The sequence below is a fragment of the Halichoeres trimaculatus genome, unplaced genomic scaffold (genome assembly GCF_033239565.1).
Source record: "Halichoeres trimaculatus isolate MK-OKI-2021-1 unplaced genomic scaffold, fHalTri1.1 fHalTri1_scaffold_17, whole genome shotgun sequence".
Classification (NCBI taxonomy): Eukaryota; Metazoa; Chordata; class Actinopteri; order Labriformes; family Labridae; genus Halichoeres; species Halichoeres trimaculatus.
In genome coordinates, this window is record NW_027437195.1 from 28,611,205 (window position 1) to 28,631,174 (window position 19,970).

At 38.1% G+C, this 19,970-nt stretch overlaps 1 protein-coding gene across 1 annotated transcript in view; it reads left to right on the forward strand.

The window, feature by feature from the left end:
• The window catches only part of brf1a (BRF1 general transcription factor IIIB subunit a), a 145,457-nt gene extending 134,038 nt beyond the window's left edge, over positions 1-11,419 (forward strand). The window contains exons 18-19 of the mRNA XM_074691445.1: positions 7,521-7,686; positions 10,561-11,419. Of these exons, the coding sequence (XP_074547546.1) occupies positions 7,521-7,686; positions 10,561-10,598 (204 nt within the window). The 3' untranslated portion in view covers positions 10,599-11,419. The remainder of the gene's footprint in view (positions 1-7,520; positions 7,687-10,560) is intronic.
• The last annotated feature ends 8,551 nt before the right edge of the window (positions 11,420-19,970 follow it).

The window sequence follows — 19,970 nt, forward strand, 5'->3', positions numbered from 1 at the left end:
AATTAAAAAAATTAAAAATTTGTAGTGTCGTACATTTCATAAATTTGAAAAATGTTAAATATTTTGATAAGATTTTAAATTTTTCACTAAAATTAAATTTCAAAAATTGAAAAATTTGCAAAAAAAAAAATTTCAAAAATGTGCAAAATTTTTAAAAAAATCTGAAAACTTTCAACTTTGCAAAATAAAATTGAATTAATATAATTGGCAAAATTGCAGAAATTTAAAGAATTTTGACATTTGCAAAAAATTTTTTAAAAACTTGGATAATTTTCTAAATTTGCAAAAATGTCCAAAAACTTAAACCAAAAAATTTTGCAAACTGCCAAAAAAATTTAAAAAATCTAAATAAACAAAATTGTAAGCTTAATTGCAAGATTTCATTGACTTTTAGACTTAATTGTTAACACATGATCATATTTAGTGCTAATGTATTTAAACATTATTAGCCTCTGTAAGAAAACTAAAATTCTCAATTTTGATTAAAAAAGAAAAAGATCTGTCTGTGACGGGTTCAGGCCTGCAGCTTCTTTCAGAACTTAACACATTTTCAAGATTTATCTTTCCACATTTTTGGACCTGAACCAAAACAATTAGTTGTGGCTTTTAATTATCATGGACTAATTAATCAAGGAATATATGAAGGATGTGTTGAAAAAAAAAATGTGATTATAAAAACATCAAAAACATGATGTCTTAATTTTTATTATTTTTGTTAAATTTTTTTAAATAAGAAAATGAAAAATTTGTAGTGTTGTTAATTTCATAAATTTGAAAAATGTAAAATATTTTGATAAGATTTTAAAATTTTCACTAAAATTAGATTTCAAAAATTCAAAAATTTCCAAAAAAAAATATTTCAAAAATGTGCAAAATTTAAAGAATTTTGACATTTGCAAAAAAAATAAATTCAAAACTTGGATAATTTTCTAAATGTGCAAAAATGACCAAAAACTTAAACCCCGAAATTTTGCAAACTGCCAAAAAAATTAAAAAAATCTAAATAAACAAAATTGTAAGCTTTATTGCAAGATTTGATTGACTTTTAGACTTAATTGTTAACACATGATCATATTTAGTGCTAATGTATTTAATCATTATTAGCCACGGTAAGAAAACTAAAATTCTCAATTTTGATTAAAAAAGAAAAGAAAAAGAAAAATAAAATGTTTGATTGGCCCTGGTACACGCGTTTCATAAATCACATGTGAACCTTGCTGTAAGCTCGTTTTCACACCCAGATCTGCGCCAATTCCCACGCAAGATTGTTAAATGGGAGCCAATGTGAGCAATCTGTCAGCACCAGTTAAAGTGACATTTTGGCTTCACTTCAACATGAGGCACGCTGCCCTGCAGTATGTCCCCTCTTCTGTCTCTGCTCCTTGAATCACATTTAGTCTGAAACTGTCCGGCGGAGGGAGCAGACGCAGCGGACGGAGACGTGGGGATTTTAAAAGAGGCTTAGAAAATCCCAAAAAGGGCGATGAGGTCACAGGAGAGGGGCTTTGAACTGCAGACAGTCGCTCTGGCGTTGCAGCTTTAGTCTGCTTATGCAAGCAATCGTCTTGGCAATTGACGGCTGAGTGTATTTGAAGTTCTTGGGAAAGCTGTCAGGCCGGGCTGGGAGGAGAAAAAAAAACACATGACATGCAGTTTTCAGCTCGTCCTGTTGGAAAGCGGTGACCTCTTTGTTCACCCTGATGAAGCAGGATTTCACCGACAGGCTGGAGGAGCTCAGCGCTTTCTGTGTGGAAACAAACACACAGATGCTCGCTCCTCTTAGGCGTGAGAGGACAACACGCGCCTTTAGTAATTAGAGCCTTAAAGGTCGAACCGTTTTCACAAAAACAAGAGAATTTATTTGTACATAACCTTTAAGCGAGGTAACGCAGAGCATGACATAACACAACACACAGCAGCATTAGGAAACAATATCAAAAGAGACGACAAACATGCAGGTATACACGGGATTTAAAAGGATTAAGTCAAAACAGAAGATTAGAACAAGCTCAAATCGAATAAGACGCGCAGATTAAAACAGCAGAATAAAAATGCCACAGCAGCTACAGCCAAAGAAGAAATAATCCCAAATTTAGTTTTATAAAAAGGCAAGGACAAAACAAGACTCAGCTCCTGATTTAATTTTCTGGGTTTAGCTCCAGATGTAAGCAGAGCCAGAGGACTGAGCTGTTTTTTTACAGTTTGGACAGAAAGAGGAACAGTTCACGGTCAAACCTGGGTATCAAAGATGAGCTTAAAAAAAAGACTGAACAAAAGACAGAAGAAGATGATACACATGTCTAAGTAAGAGTCACATCTCTAAGACAGTGAGTGAAGGTGCTCATGGGAAATGGAGTTTTTATTCCAACATCAAACAGAGAGTCCGTAAAGAGTCTTTAAGTTATATTCCCAGCAACAAGCTGAGATTACTGATGATGTTCAGTTTGGTTCATCTCGCATTTTGTTGCGTTTCCATTGACTGATCCCGGGACAGGTTCCCAAATATCCGATCCATACCGTCCCACTTTTTGGGACCCATTCTTTGGGGTGCCAGACTTACTGATCCGACCCCAGAAGGTCAGTTTAGAAACACTGCCAGATGATCAACCCAACTCTTCTTCTGTGGAGATCTGCCAAAAGCTGCTTCTGGACAAGACAGATATAGCACCACCTACAGGCCTGGCATGATTACTACAGCATTTTCAGTCCCTCTGCGTTTTAGCATTTTCGGGTGAAGCGTCAAGTAAACAGGGTCTTACAGAAACAGGAGTTAAAACAGAAGCTGATACAAAGGTTTGAAAAACACCAGGAAGAGAAACCCAGGATTTATTTTTTCTGTAGAAAATGTAAACATAGTACCAGAACACCCATAGCAAAGGGTACCAAAAGGTGGGACGGTACAGGTTGGTAATTTGGCGATCTGTCCTGGATTTAGTCAATGGAAACGCCACAAAATGCGTGCCGTAGCGAGAAAAACCAAACTGAACATCATCTGTAATCTCAGCTTGTTGCTGCATCCAAAAATATAATTTGAAGACTCTTTGCGGACTCTCTGTTTGATGTTGGAATAAAAACTCCATTTCCCATGAGCACTGTCACTCCCTGTCTTAGAGATGTGACACGTACCAAAATACGAGCCGTACTGAGAGAAACGATACTGAACTGTTTGATGGAAATGGGAATCACACCAAGGTCTGCCTCCAGACAGCTTGAGTCCCAGACCGAGGAGTTCCCTGGATTCCTTAACGCCAGATAAACAGTTTCATATATCCGCCACAGAGATATTTCACAAGTCCATCTGGGTAGCAGCTCTTTGGGTTTGTTTTCAGAGGCGGGACCTTCAAAAAAAATCAGCAGCTGGTGATTGGACGATCGTTCTGATTGACACACTCACCACAGACCAATCCACATCAAGCCACGGTACAACACAGCTTATGTGTGCTGCTGCTGAGAAACAATAGACTAACAACTACAGGAACACGAGAAACAGCTGTGATAATGGCATCAGACGACTGCTAACGTTTTTGTAAAGTTAGCTTAAGAATCAAAGGAACGCTGATGAGTGCAAAGTCTGCTGACGTCACTTCCGCTGCTCCCGCCTCTCCTCCCTGATTGGACCATTAAGAATTTAGTCGAGTGAATTTGTTGATCACTAGAGCCTGGCAGGATGGATCTGCAGGATTTCAGAAACTGAATCAGGTAGGCCCATCTGCTCTGCAAGGTTATGGATTCCCACTCCAATGATGATCCTCTCCTGGTTCATGTTGGGCTGTAAAACCTCAAACCTGTTGATCCTGGTCTGGCTCTGATCATGATGTCGGTTTGTTGTTGTAGCCGAGATAAAAACCATCTGGTTTGGACACAGTTTGTTTTATTTTGAAGGTCATTTTCAGGTGGTTTCTGTGCTCAACTTCCTGTCCCACTCAATCTACTTTGAGCAAAGTGACACGTCACTGCTTCTGACCTCGATAACAAAGAGGATGCTATTTTTCTCCAGGTTTTTTTGTAGCATTACTCAATTTTTTCAGTGTTTAGTTGTTTCGGTGCTAACTGGCTGAAACATGTTGTTGGCATCAAATTAAAATATTCAGTTTCAACGCTGGAGATGCTGTCTTAACCTCATTTTTAATTCCTGTAAATGATTCACAAATCATCAAAATCTGTTTTTCTTTTTTCTCGGTTAACACAGCAGCCCAACTTTTTAGAGATTGAGGCTGTAAGATAAATTATTTAGATTGTTTTGTGTCTAGAAAAATGATAGGAATCTAACTTGTTTGCGATGCCACTCCTAACAGAGAGCGATGTATCCCGAACAAAATGTGCTTCTTCTGAGTGAAAACAGTTTCAAACACCAGGACATGATTAGGTTTGTGTTACCGTTCCTAAACACTTGAAAAAACAGTCGAAAACGTGTTAATTTTCTGTTTTCTCTCAGTGAATTTGTTTCCTGCGCGAGTTACTGCCGGCTATCAGATGTCAACATCCTCAACGCCGTAAAACTCCTCTCTGAGCGCTTGTTTCCTGGAGGGTCATGTTGTTTTCTGTCTCCTAACGAGCCGCGCTCTCGTTAAGGAGCCTAAAAAAGGTTGAAGCGCTCCACAGTTGGAGTATCGGCGTCTGCTTCGCAACAGGATATTTGTGGAGCAGCGTTATCTGTGTGTAAAGACGATCGGTAACGTCCTGCTCATCCTCGTCCTGATCTTTGTTTCTTAATTGTGTTTTCTGCGTCCAGCTCCTGTGATAATGAGGTTAAATTCATCAGGGATGAGGAAGAAAAGGTGGATCTGTGTGTTTCTGCTGTGTCTCGTTGGTTTATTCCAAAATGTGAGGATGAAATAACAAGTGGGAAAGTGGGAGACCTGGAGCCAGAGCGAAGGAGTGAAGAAGGAAGGAAGGAAGGATGTGGGTAGAGAATAAAAGAGAGGCCAAACAGAGGAAGCACTGAATAAAAGAAAGGTGGGAGGAAAGGAAGGAAGGAGGAGGAAATGAAAGGCAAATTGGAGGGGGAGGTGGCAGGAGGAGGAAGGCCCTCAGCAGGATCTCCAGCCGGCTGTTGCTGAGGAGAACAGAAATATCTCTCCGTCACACCGCGGACCCTCCACCTGCTTCTCCTCCGGCTTTATAATTAGCCGAGCCGAAGAGAAAGTGATCGCACGCAGCTTTCTTTTTACGCTGTGAAGAAAAATCTGAAGCTTTGCTGCGAAAAAAAATGTGATTTATTCGATTCCCAAGCTGAAAACAAGCTGAGATCTCTTATTTTAGATGTTTTATTAGTTTTGACAGCTTTAGGCAGGTCGGAAATAAGGAGGGAAATGAAATCTTCCACACCTGTCTCCCCTGGTGTAATAGTTTGTTTGCCTTTTTATATCTGTACAGCCAAATAAACACACCTCAGACCTCAGACTGAGGAAGAGGAGCCGGCCTCCAGAATAAGATCAGGTTTTCTTTTTCCACGGGGAAATTTCCTTTGTCCTCCAGCTGCTTGGGTTAAAAACAGATCGTCTCACATTAAGTGTTTTCAAGAGCAGATCTACTTCCTGTCACCACCTGACAACCAATGGATGATGGATTCTTCTCTGACTAATGTGATGGAGTCAACACTGACTTCTTCTCTGAGCTCGGAGGTTATCGGGACAAAAGTCTTGTGTCTTCGCAGCGAAACAGCGGCCTAAAGTTTTTCTCACCTGCTCTGCTGCCGTCTCCAGGATTGACAGAGAGGATGCAGAAATGAATTAAACAAGTATATCTACAAACAAAGAATACAAAGATTATGTGTACTTAAAAAGTAATCAAAATGTAACAATGACCCAAAATGTTTCAAAAAAATAAAAAATTAAAAAACCTAAGAAGCTCAAAATGAAAATCGATGAGGTAACAAAAGGAAAAAAAATTAAAAGGCAATAAAAAAGGTGTGACAAAAAATGCAACAAAAATACAAAATTGAATTTAAAAAAGAAATAAAAAAATATGTTAAATGTATAAAAAAAAATATTCTAATGTGGCCCAAAAGTGTAATTAAAAATTGTAATTTTTGTTTGATGTTTTTTTAAGCCATTAAGCCAAAAATGTAATAAAAATGTAATACAGCCCCAAATAAAATAATAAAAAAAAAAGTTTTAAGGCCAATAATGCAAAAAAAAAGTATTTAAAAAAAGTAACTTTAAAAAAGTAAAACACTCAAAAAGGTGTTGAAATTGATATAATAATTTTTTTAAAAAAAGAACAAAAAATGTAATTAAAATGTAATAAAGCCCTCAATGTGATTAAAATGTATATTAAAAAAAGCCCCAAATGATTTTTTTAAAATTTTAAGGCCCAAATTTAAAAAAATAAATTAATAATCATAATTTTAAAAAAAAATTGTAATTAGCCAAAAATAAAATGAAATCAATGTAATAAAAAATATGAATAAATAAATAAATAAATAAATAAAGTAATAAAACATGCAACAAAGCCCAGACTACAATAAAAAATACAGGACAACAAATAAATTTAAACCAAAATTTTGATTAAAAAAATCTAATAAAGCCATAAAATTTATTTAAAAATGTTGTAATATAACACGTTGATGTTATAAAAAAAAACATTTCATTAAACTGAAAAGGTAATTAAAAAAATGTAACAATGCCCACAATGTAAAAGAAGGAATAATATCCATAATGTAATAACTTGTCAATCATGTCACAAAAGTCCTGAGCCTAAAATGAAAATAAAAAAAAATGTAATAGAAACCAAAGTTTAAGAACTGACCTGACTTGTTTTCATTTTGGGCTGTTATAACATTTTTTATTACAATGTGTTTTACAAATTGGGTCGTTGTACAAAGGCTCCAACAAGCCTGATGGTGTGAATGTGTCTCTGTCAGCTCCTGGTGTTCCAGTTTAAAGAGTGACCCTGTAAACTGGAGACCTTCAGCTGAACGTGTCAGTGGATGAGAACATCAGAAATCCTGAAGAACTTGAATCTCATGTAAACATCTTTAGTTTAGTTTCAGATGACATGTTTCCCTGATCAGAAAACTCACACTCCCATCATGCAACAGGAAAAGCTTCACTGCTTACTGAGCCACTTGCTGTAACCTATGGGGGGAAATGTCCTGCTCAGGTTTTAACATTTGACAGCTCTGTTAGAACAAAGTGAGGAGGAGAAATGCTGAAAAAGGCTCTGATTACATTTTCCCTCTGCCGGTGTTTGTATGAACCCTGAAAGGTGTTTCCAGCCCGAGGCGCTGCTTAATTTCTGACCTCTGATTCACTGAAGAAGACTTTAAAGGTGGAAACACGATGTAAGATGAAAAGCGAAGCGGCGGCGGTCACGCTCTGCTGCTGTTTGTAGTCATTATGTAGAGACGCCTCCACCTCACACTTCCTGCCTCCATACGACGCCGTGTTTACTATTTTTATCATCTTACAGGAAGTGAGAGCTTACCGCCTCAGATTTCCCTGCAGAGGAAAATATTAATAACTCTGAACATTTCACGTCTCATCCTCAACAACAATATTTTCTGCTTGTTTGCTCAGGTTCCAAACTCCAAGCCCCTGCCCTTGCCTGTGGGAAACCCCGTCAGCAGCGTGGCGGTGGTGGTGGAGAGTGGGCCGGTGGTGTATGATGATGTGGGCGGTGACGAGGAAGAGGAGGACGAGGAGGAGGCTTGTGTCAGCGCCATGGACCTGATGGGCGCCAACGGTCAGTGTGATAGATAAGATCCCTGAAGCGTAGATATATGACTATAGAGATGTTTTCTTTATCAAAGGAAGTCTGAATCAGTAAGATGTGTCACCATGTGTCCACTCAGGGCTTCCGTAGTTTTAGTGAGTGGTTGAAAAAGTCTCCAAAGTTTCAGCTTCTGACTGGAGTGTCCTCAGACTCCACTTCTCTGAACATACGAGTCGATGCTCGCGGTGTCGCGGTGGCAGAGGTCTTTGTCACTCCTGGAGCGTCTGAACCGTGAAGCAGTTGGTGTTTTAATGATTCTGCGTCTCCGGGTCACGGCTCTGTTCCGAGTCGGGCTCCTGCGTCGTTTTAATGAGCCCTCGCTAAGATTAAGTTTCTCCACTTTACGTCTCTGCCTGTTAAACTTTAAGGCCCCTGACTCTGCCGCAGTAAAACGTCCTGAGCTGCTTAATTGATTCCTGTAGGGGAGCTCTTTGTTTGTACCTGTGGTCCTTTCACAGTGAGGTCAAAGGTCAGGGTCGGCCTCGGAGCTGCGGCTCTGGAGGTGGTGGAGGACGAACGCCTGCAGACACAGAGATCACACCAGAGTGACTCACTCTACATTTTACAGCTCTTATTGGTTTTGAATGGGCTGAGATATCTACCACTACACTGTAAAAAAATATCAGTGAAATTAACAGTGAAGCCAAAGTGTGAGCTGAAAAACAATTGTACAGCAAAAACATGATAAAATCATCATATTATATAATTTTTCTTGGTAGAAAGTTAAAATTACAACATGACGGTGTATAAATTTTGTTTTTTCGTCAAGTGGATTTGTTATTTAGGTGCTGCTTTCACTGTAAAACTATGACCTCACTTCAAAAAAAATACACTACATTTAAAGTTACTTTGAAATAAACTTTGATGTCTTATACTGAAGATTTCACAGCTAAACTGCACAGCAAGTTTAACTGAAAGAAATAGTGGAAATAGTATGCTGATTAAGTAAATAAAAGCTGTTGATTTTACTGGTTTGAAATGTAATTTGTCTGTAAAAAAAACAGTTTTAAACTGTAAAATTTACCTATTCTTTTGTTAGGCTGTTTAATTTTATTATTTTTTATTTTTTATTTTTTATTTTTATTTTTTTGCTAAATTTCTTTGGCAACCACAGCTGCCAGTTTTTTCCGTAACAACAACAACAGATTTTTTTTTTTTACAGTGTAGACACTGCACTGGACTTGTTCAGTTTGAATAACTACACTAAAAAGCTGAATCTGAATCCAGTGATTAGACGTTTTATTTAATATTGAAATTTTCTTTTTTTTAATTCCTGTTTTAACCAATCTGAAAATTCTGTTCTCTTTTCCTCTAATTCTGAAATTCAGTTTTCACTTTCAGTTCGCACAATTCAATCCAGTTTTTCAAGTCAATTTTAGTTCATAGAGACACACTTCACACGTGAAGTATTTTCTAGACTATAAGTCACTTTTTTTTTTTCAAAGTTTGGCTGTTCTTGTGATTTATTTATCAAAGAAATGAGGCTGTGTTCTGGGATATTGAAATGGAAATGATCACTAAATTCATGCATGAGGAATATTGATGAGGAAATATCTCCACAGCCCCGATGGCATCACACCCCAAGCCTGACAGCTCCCAGTGTTTTAATAAAAAAAAAGTTCACTCACGTCGTCTTCGCTCTCCATTGTAAACAGTTTTTGAGGATTTGGGTCACGAACTAGAGTCAAAACTTCGGTAACTTTTTAAAAGTGAGGATGATCATCAGACGTTATCCGCTAATTTAAGCTCACACTGCACCGGTCTTACTGAAAACACTCAGAGTAGAGCAGGAGAGGCGTGAGAGGAGCACACGTAGAGAAGAGAAAGTGAAACTTAACTATGGTCACAAACGTGGTGCTGTAGGAACAATGTTAAAACATCCCAATATACAAATACTACAGAATAGGATTAGTGCCACTAAAAAAGAAAAAAAAACTTCATTTTTTTTTCAAGGTTTTTAGTTTTTATTAATTTTTCTATTTTTTAATTTTTTTAATTATTTATTTATTTTTTATTTTTTATTTTTTGAGAAAAAATGTCAGAATTCTGTCAGAAAAGAATCAAGGCCACTGAAAAAAAAATCTTTTTTTTTTTTTTTTTTTTAAGTCAGAATTCTAACTTCTTTTCTCAATAAAAAGAAAAAAAGTAATAGAAAAAATTGATGTTTTTTTTCAGTGGCCCTAATCCTCTTCTGTAAAATACTTATCAAAGTTTTATCTAAATAGTTTTCTCTGGAAATACCGTAAATATACCAAATCATTCTAAATAAATGCAACTTAAAGTCATGTAAATGTTTTTTCTTTACTTCTCATGACGCATTTTTGACTTCTGCTTCTACTCTGGGGCGACCTATAGTTGGGAAAATACAGTAACTGCGCGTAGAGTTACTAATTTTCATGTTGCATAAATGTTCAGGCGAAGTCAAGTGTTTCCAAAGTGGATTCTACATTTTTCAACTGGGATCATACTTTAATGGATACCAATTCCTGCCAGGTACTGAACACCTGAGATCTGTACTCTTTGTCTTTTAAAGCTCCAGCTGCTCTCATTTCACAACTTTTTCAGTCTCTTCCTGGATCTGTTAGTCTGACTTTGAGAAATCAGCGTTGCACAGTTTCAATCAGGCTCAGATGTTTACATATAATTTTAGAGTTCAGTGTCAGTCAGACCGTTACAGTAAATAGATTTTTTATATCGTGTAAATTTGCTGAAAGATGGTAACAAACATAAAAGAGAATAAAAACATTTAAGTGTTTTTCTTGGTCTTTCTTATTTGGATTTTTTCTCAGATTACAACAGAATACTTTTTTAACCTTTTCATGCGTGTGTGTCCCATCCCTCCAGATTACGGCTTGGACGGAGACTACGACGATGGATTCTAGCCCAGGTCTTCTTTGGGGTATTTTCCCCAAACTGTGGACCACGTTGAATCCTGGAGAATCAAACTTCCAGAGAAACCAAATCGCTGCTACAAACGGGAGCTGTAAAGCTTCTGTCAGAGACAAACGAACATGTTAATGGAGGAGAAGAAGCTGCTGTGAAAAGCTGAAGCTCAGTGTAGATTAGTATTTATGCCAAACAACGGAAATCCTGCGACAAACAGGAAGTGTTGATGTGGATCAAACGTTTCCTATGTGATCTTTGAATTTGCACTTTGCATTCTCGACACTATAGTGCTGAACGGCGTGCGCTAACTCCTCCAGTGCTTCCTTAAAACGATCAGGTGGCGTGAGATCAATCAGCTGTCTCCGATCAGTATTTATTATTGCCTTAGGTGATCAGAGGACGACACACACTGTGCTCTGCTGAAGCCAAAGTTTGCCCATGAGGTTGCCTTTAAAGTGTTTAGAGATTTTAATTCCAAGTTAGTTTGAGGATGACGGTGATTGATTTCGTTTTGGGGGTGGTCTTGTATCTTTTTTGAAGAGGTTGATCCTCTGTGATTAATTTATGAGCTTTTCTGTGTCAGGAAATGAAGACACATCCCCAGAAAACAGCAGATTTCATTTGTATTTAAACTTTTATGATTTGTGTGTTTGGAAAGTGTTTGGGAGAAGCGACAGATCGGTGCCTTTCCGTGTGCACATGACGGTATTAACGAGGCGTTTTGGTTCATCCCTGACGCCTCTGTGCTGCTGCTAAGAATCAAATGTTACATCTGAATTTTGTCGTGTGGATCCGATGCTACAGTAAAGAGTCACTACATGAGAAGAAAGTGTGATGTCTTTTCTTTCCCATTCAAAAATATCAATCCATCAAACCCTTATTTACTTTCCAAAGGACATTGAGGTTTGTAAATTCCCGTTTTAAGGTAAGAATGTTACAAGTTTTTCTCTGTGATTGTTTTGTCTGAATCTGTAGAGATTTTAGAGTCTCAAAAATACAAGTTTATAGCTGCCAAAACAGAAGATTTTAGACTAAAATCTGACCTCAAAAGAAAAACTCTAACTTTACGTCCCATCTGTGAAGCTTTTAGTTCCTTCTTTCAGGCTCTCGAGGTGTGAACTCTCAGGCAGCAGCAGAAAGAAAAGTCTCTTTTACTCGACTCATCCTGTACCAAACATTTACTGTGACCACTGACAGGTGAAGAAAATCACAGCATCTCTGTTGGTGACCTTAGGCAGCATATGAACGAGCTGCCTTTGAGAATTCTGTGTTAGAAGAGCTGGGCAGTGATTCACCTGCAGCTCAACAGCAAAGTATACTGTATCACCATGCACTCATACTCAGTAAAACCAGTTTATTGCAGTACAATTTACTGTATAGTGATTTTATACATTCTTACTTACTTAAAAGCACATTTTTCTTATATGAAAACATGTACCAAAAAAGAGGGTTTTATTGCAGGGTGTAGAACAAATAAATGGAATTTCAATTCATTTCAATGGGAAAACTGATTTGACTTATACATAACTTTTATGACAAGTTTCATTATGGAACAAATGAAACTCATAAGTCAAGGCACCGCTGTATATTTTAAATAAAAAGTCTTTACATATATTTAAGACGGTTACTATATTGATGCATTAAAATCTGTTTAACATTATCACTTTGAGTTAAACCCTGGCAGATCTGGCCTGGGGGATATAAAGGGGGCTCACCTTAACTAAAATTTCACTAAAGGCTTCCCTTGTAACTTAAATGTAACATTTTAGTATTTAATTTGTTGCTCTTTAGCACTCTGAGATTCTTGTAAAGTAAAGTGCAAAGTATAAATAAAAATGTATTCTTCTTATTATTATTATTGTTATAATTGTTTGTTTTAATTAATGTATCCAATGTAGAACTTTATTAAACTATTTAGACAATACAGGTGAATGATAATAATAATAATAATAATAATAATAATAACAATTTTATAATAATAATAATAATAATAATAATAATAATAATAATAATAATAATAATAAAAATAATAATAATAATAGTTATTTTTATTATTATAATTATTATTATTATTAGTTTGGGGTTTTTTTAATTGATGTTTTTTTGTTTGGTTTTGTAGAACTTTTTTTTTTTAACTATATAGACAATACAGTTGATCAGGCTGTACATAAAATTTGAGGCTAAGTATAATAAATATACTATGAAATACAATATCATACTTAAATTATAAGCATAATACATTCAATTTTAATAGGAAATCAAAATTAAATAAAAACAAATAATAAAATACAATACATGAATAAATAAGATGCATAAGACACATGGTATACAATTTTTGGCATATTTTGGGGTAATTGAAAATCAGTCTTTGACATATAGTTGTGTGCGTTCAATTATCTTACCTGACATCAATTTTAAGGTGGCTTAATGAAAAATTAAATTCTGTAACCCTGTCCCCTGCTGTTGGCTTGTCAAAAACAGAAAACAGTATTGTTGTTACCATGGCAACCACAGCAACTCTGACAACAACTTAACTGTGATGGCCTTACACTTTGGTCCAAGCGTCTCCGAAACAGCAGATTTTGTCGGGCATCCCTGGTCTGCAGGGGTCAGCACAGAACGGAAATGGTTGATGGGAGGAAAACCAGTAAAAACCAGTAAAACCAGGACAGGGTTGTGGACTGAAAAGCCTTGTGCAGCAATAATTAGCTCAAGGTGTTGACTTCAAAACCTCTACGTCTGAGTCTAAGCAAAGAAGGCCTGACATTCAAAATGATTGGTGCTGATTTATCAGGAAGAAAAAAACAAACGTAACTCTTCCAGTTTCTTTGTTGGTGCTTTAAACTCAACCTTCAGCCGGTCTTCAGTGTTTCTTACCCTCATTGTGTAACGCTGAACTCTACCTGAACCATTCATGACAGACAACAGCAACACATCGACTCATAACCTGACACCAGCGACCATCCCCGACATGCTTTTGATCTGATAAGACGTTTCTCTGGATCATTTAACGCCTGTTCACTGTTACCGTTTCTGGAGCCATTATTTCCAGAGAGATTCGGTGTCTGCGGGTGTGTGAGCAGCTTCTACAGAAACATGAGTCCCTCTTCAGAGTGGGAGGAAATCTGAAACTGAGGCGCTTACGTCAGATGATGTATGCCGAGCGTTAACACGCAACCGTTCCTCTCAGAGAGGCACACGGCTTGGCGTGAGCTGGAGGAGTGTGTGGATCTATTGTTTCATCAGAATCTGATCTCTGCTTCAAACCTTCAGCTTCTTTTGAAGCTCTATTTACGTCTTCAATCTTCATTTGTCTCCTTCTGATAGAGCAAAAACAATCTGCTCCAGTGAAAGAAAGAAGTATTGTTTCACTTTGCCTCAGTCTGGAGGAGATTCTGCAAACAGAGCAGCAGATAAAATCAATGGAGACTTTGCTTTCTCACAGTCTTGTTCAGACTGTTTTTTTTTTCTGCTTTGAAAATGTTCTCCGGCTGTAACTTTAACGGTATCTCAGAAACTTTTCTTCCAAAGCAGCGCTCTTTCACAAACTCAGGATTTTTGACTCCAGCCTTCATACATCCGCTAAAAGTGTCTGCTTTCTGTGTCTACCCACCATCACCAACAACGTTAAACATCTGTGGAGCCAATCTGCTGAATATCGAGTTTTCAGTTTGGGGAAAATGTTTTACACAAATTCTTTCTAAAAAACTAAACTTAGAGTCACTTCTGAAGATGAGCGATCAGTTTTTCTGCGTTCAGTAGTTTTCTCTCCCTCCCCTGGGAATTTCTCTCAGGAGAAGTAAAGATGAGGTCAGGTTCACCTCTGTGAGAGACGGTGTGAGGACGTAGTTTAGTGACTCCAGAGTAAAACTGTGAACAATCTGGATTTCATCATCAACAGGTTTTGATGTCATTGACAGAGTCAGATCTAAACCAAAACTAAAACTACGTGGATGTGATCATCAGGCCCTCAGGTATTAAAAACCTACATGACTCCCACATGGCTCTGTAGTGCAGATCACCGGACTCAAAACTGATCTAAAAAGTCAGGATGTGATAAATTGTATCATATCTGCATTAAATGTAATCCTATTGTATTACATCGTAACGTATCACATCATACAGCAATGTATCATACTGTATTGTACAGTAAAATACTGTGCGATATGGCTCTACTGAGCCATATCGCACAGTATTTTACTGCATCACACTTAATCATATTGCGTTGCATCATATGATATTGTATGGTATTGCATGCATTCAACTGTGGCATATCATACAGTATTGTATCGAGTCGCTTTGCACCGTACCTTATACTGAATCATATCATATCGCACTGTATCTTGTCGCACCCAGTTGTGTTGCACTATATCCCATTGCACTACATAACATTGCACTATATGTGTTGCACTTTATTACTTTGCATTATGTTTCATTACACCATATTGCATTGCACTATATCCAATTGCATTATATTTTGTTACACTATATGGTATTGCACCATAGTGCATTGCACTATGTTCCCTTTCACCATATTTCATTGCACCATATCACATTGCACCATAACACATTGTACTTTATCCAATTGCACTATATATATATATAATTGCATTATATTTTATTGCACTATATGTTATTGCACCATATTAAATTGCATCATATTAGATTACACCGTATGCATTGCGCTAAATTGCATTGTACAAAATCCCATTACACCATATCACGTTGCACTATCTCCAATTGCACTATATGTTATTCCACCACATTGCATTGCACTATGTTCCCTTTCAAATTATTATTTCATTGCACCAAATCCCATTGCACTAAATCTCATTACACCATGTGTTGCACCATCACATTGCACCATATCGCATTGAACCATATCACGTTGCACATTATCCGATTGCACTATATCCTATTGCATTATATTTTATTGCACTTTATGTTATTGCACCATATTAAATTGCACCATATCACATTACACTATATGCGTTGCACTTTTTTTCACATTTCACTATATCCATTTCACCATATCATGTTGCACATTATCCGATTGCGCTATATCCTATTGCATTATATTTTATTGCACTATTTGTTATTGCACCATATTGAATTGCACCATATCACATTACACCATAGGCATTGCACGATATTGCATTGCACAATATTGCATTGCACAATATTGCATTGCACCATATCACATTTTACTATATCCAATTGCACTATATTTTATTGTACTATTTGTTATTGCACTAAATGTTATTCCACCACATTGCATTGTAGTATGTTCCCTTTCACCATATTTCATTGCACCAAATCCCATTGCACCATATCCCATTGCACTAAATCCCATTACACCATGTGATGCACCATATCACATTGCACCATAACACATTGCATTTTATCCAGTTGCACTATATCCTATTGCATTCTATTTTATTGCACTATATGTTATTGCACCATATTGAATTGCACCATATTTCCTTACACCATATGTGTTGCACTATAATGCATTACACAATATCCCATTGCACCATATCACATTGCACTATATCACATTGCACTATATCCAATTGCACTTTATCCTTTTGCACTATATTTTATTGCACCATATTGTTTTGCACCATATTGCACTGAGCTATGTCCTGTTTTACTATATTACAATGCACCATATCCTATTCTACCAAATTGCATTACACCAAATGCGTTGCACTATATCCCATAGCATTTTATCCCATTGCACCTCATGACTTTCCACCATATTGCATTGCACTATCACTATCACTGTATTGCTTTTGTTGCCAATTGAGTTGACCCCTGATACTCATTTATATCCTAAGTCTTTTTTTTTTAAATCCTGCTGTAGATTGATGTTTGGGAAAAGATCAGACAAAGATATTTTTTGGATCTGCTGCAGGTGTTAAAAAATGTTTAAACATGGATTCGATTAATTTTTTTTGTTGAAACTTAAAAGGATAGGACCATTTTCAGAATAAGTAAGCCTTCCTGAGGCTTCCTTAAAGCGTCCTGACCTTTAACTGTCCCGTGGTTATAAAACATGGAAAATAAGAAATCCCAGCATTCACTAACCATGACTGGTTCGTTTGGAGTGCAGCTAAATTAGTCCTATTAACAGATTATTAGTCGGCATGAAAATGTCATGAGTAAGCCTGCAGCTGTCTGAGGGAATTATCGTCCCTTCATCCACGCCAACGTCTGAACCTTGAAACAGAACGGCAGCGTCGCCTCGAGCGTCTCTGAACAAAGAGATTGTAGAAAACTATTAAATTAGACTCCGAGTGACCCTCCGCTGGTGTCCCTTTCAGGTCCACTTTTCTCCTAACAGCGCCGGGAAATCATTTCATGCTTTATGATGCTCAGTAATTGTGCTGTCAGGTCAGCTTTCTGAGGCCCACTCTCAGTTTTCCTCCCACCCCGTCCTCACCCGCGTGCTCGTCTCCCCCGAGGGTCGGCTCTACCTAGCATACACGCCAGCTCCCCCCTCCTTCACTTAGAAGTTTCACTGAAAGTTAATCTTCTCCTCCGACACCAAACTTTTACTGTAACCTTTACGACGCAGCCCAGGGACGGAGGGAGGAGGAGGAGGAGGAGGGAAATAAAGTTGGCTGTTTAGTTTCGCAGTGTTTGTGACCTTGCCGCCCTTCTTTAGCGCGAAGGAGGGAGGGAAGGAGGGAAGGAGCCACGGGCGATAGTAAGGATTCCTTCCGCTTGTTGAAAATATCCTCTGAGCGGGTTGATTAAACAGGAGTAGCTGCCTTTTTTCAGCTGAGCCAGATTTTTTCTGTGGCTCTGAGCGAGACTGTAAGAGGCGACTCCTCCTCTCCTCCTCTCCTCCTCCTTCCTTTAACTTCCTCCCTCAGTTTCCTGTTTTGGTCACAACAAAGAGAGAAGCTGAAGTTGTCGTTCTTTTCCCCGAGGTTCCTTCCCTTAGCCTCCGTCATAATCTCTTTATTCATTGCCCTCCATCCATTAAACCCCAGATTCCCAGCATCCTCAGTTTTTAATTCCTCCTTCGCCATCAGCTTCCTTCCAAATATATCCTCATTTGATCTCCGGCTCCTTAAGGGCCGTCACCCACACAACAAAATAAATCGGAGCATCTAAGCTGGTTGAAGTTCTGGCCTCGGCGTGCCTCCTTTCCGTTGGCGTCCTTTATTTAAAGTGAGGATGGAGTCAGAGCGGGTTGTTGGCTTCACTTTAACGCAGATCTCTCCTCATGAATCCAGGTCTAATCATCATATAATGACTTCCTGTGTGTTACGCCTCTATGTCCAGCATCATGGTCCTGGAGTAAGGTCTCAGTCCACTTCCCCCAATCCTTGTCTTTTATTTCCTCCCCCTCCCCCTCCTCCTCCTCCCTCTGACAGCTGCAGTTTAGCCGCTGAGCTAACGTCTCCCCAGAGGTTTGTAAGTTTGTTGTTCAAAGGCACCTCTGCAGAGCGAAGCCACCTCCCTTACAAAGATTTGAAACAAATACTCACTTGACGTGTGGGTACCCATCATAGCAACACGATAAAAACACAGAAATCATCCTTAGAAATGTTTTTAGTTTCTTTTTGTTTTGTTTTTTTTTAGCATTGCAGAAGAAAGGTACTGGGCTAAGTGCAAAAAAATGGACTGATAGACCAAAAAGTATATAAATAAAAAGTAAATGATGAATTGAAGTTGATTTAAAAAAAAAACACTTAAGATATTTCAACGGTTAAATCCAGAAAATTTTCAATACACTGTATAAAATTTCACTGTAAAGTTTTAGAATTTCACAGTCGTTTTACAGCAAAGTAATTTTTGTTGTGAAGATGTTTTGTAACCATGAGTGAGGAGGGAACACAGTGGATATGAGACCCGCCTATATACCGTCATATTGCACAGGCTGGCTGTGCTCCACATGGCACTGACTGGCTGTAATGATAATGGACCAAATGGATTTAGCGCTTTTGTAGTCTCTCAGAACACTCAAAGCACACTGCTAGTCAAGTCAAGACAAGTCGAACTTTATTTAAATAGCACATTTTAAAACAACCGCAGTTGGCCAAAGTGCTGTACAGGCTTAAAATCAATATTAATAAAAACACAATCAATAAAACACGTTAAAGGTCTCATATTGTGCAGAAGTCACTTTATTAAGTCTTTTAGTGAAATGTGTGGGTCTTTGTCTTTCCTCCCAGCCCATAAAATGTGATATTTAATGACAAAACCTGTTCTTAGTAGAGCTTGTGAATGTAAAATCCTGACCTAAAACGAGCTGTTTGGAATTTGGGGATTTGCCGATGTCAGCAATTCCCTTTTTTGACCAATCAGGAGCAAGTCTGACCTATTTGGTCCACCGGAGCCCACTCCCCTCCTCGAAGAGCCATCACTGCTCTGTTTTTGGCTGTAAACAGCCACATAGCTCCATGCTCAAGCTTCCCATCTCAGAAGAAGACAGACTAAGTGTCTAGAGTTCATTTATCAGGAAATGTTCCAGCTACACTCAGTAAAACTGTGCATGTGTGTGCTAGTCACTTCACGGCCGACTGCTTTTCCAACTTTGGACAGTCCAACAGAGGGCTAGCCAATAGACTGGTCCTGAATCCAGGCGCATTACCAACCATCCTCCAACAAACCTGGGACCCTGGAAATGTGAGTATTTTAAATGCTGTGTGCTGTGGAGCAGATGGAAGAGCTTTTCCTCAGTGTCCTCCTGTCTCTGTGTTAGCTTCAGGATGCTAACTTTAGCTGCGGTTAGCCTGTTGTTTTAGCCTGTAATGTTACAGTAAACGAGCTTCTCTGTTTTCTAAACATTGTGCACTTGGAGCTCGTGGCACCGCACTCAGTGACGTGGAAGAGCGGGGCGGTATCAGCGGTGGCTCATTTACATATGGAGGCCACGCCCACTAAATCAGAGCGTTCTGAACAGAGGGGCTATGAGAGCCTGGAAACAATGCTGCTGTGCTTGATTTATTGGCTTTTTGGACCAAAACATGTTACTACCATTTCATGAAGACATCAATGATCCAGATTAAACTGCAGGAAAGAAGCAGAATGTGGAGACTTTAATATACTGTAATCCAACACAGTATTACTGGACATTTCTGCTTCCAGTCGTTTACTGTTGTTTTTACGGTGAAGTTTTTAACAGTGTTGTTAAAGGAAACTTTGGAAGACTGACACCTCTCCAGCTAACAAACTAACTTTCCTACTTTCAGTCGTACAAGAACCTGACCCTGTGACCTTTAAGTTCAAACCAAGTCTGTGCAGGCGGAGATCCTGTTGGTGGATCGAGTTTTAAAACTACGAACAGAAAACAGTTGGAAATCCCCTAAACCCACACTAACACTTTTAACACCCTTTCAAACCCTGCTTTT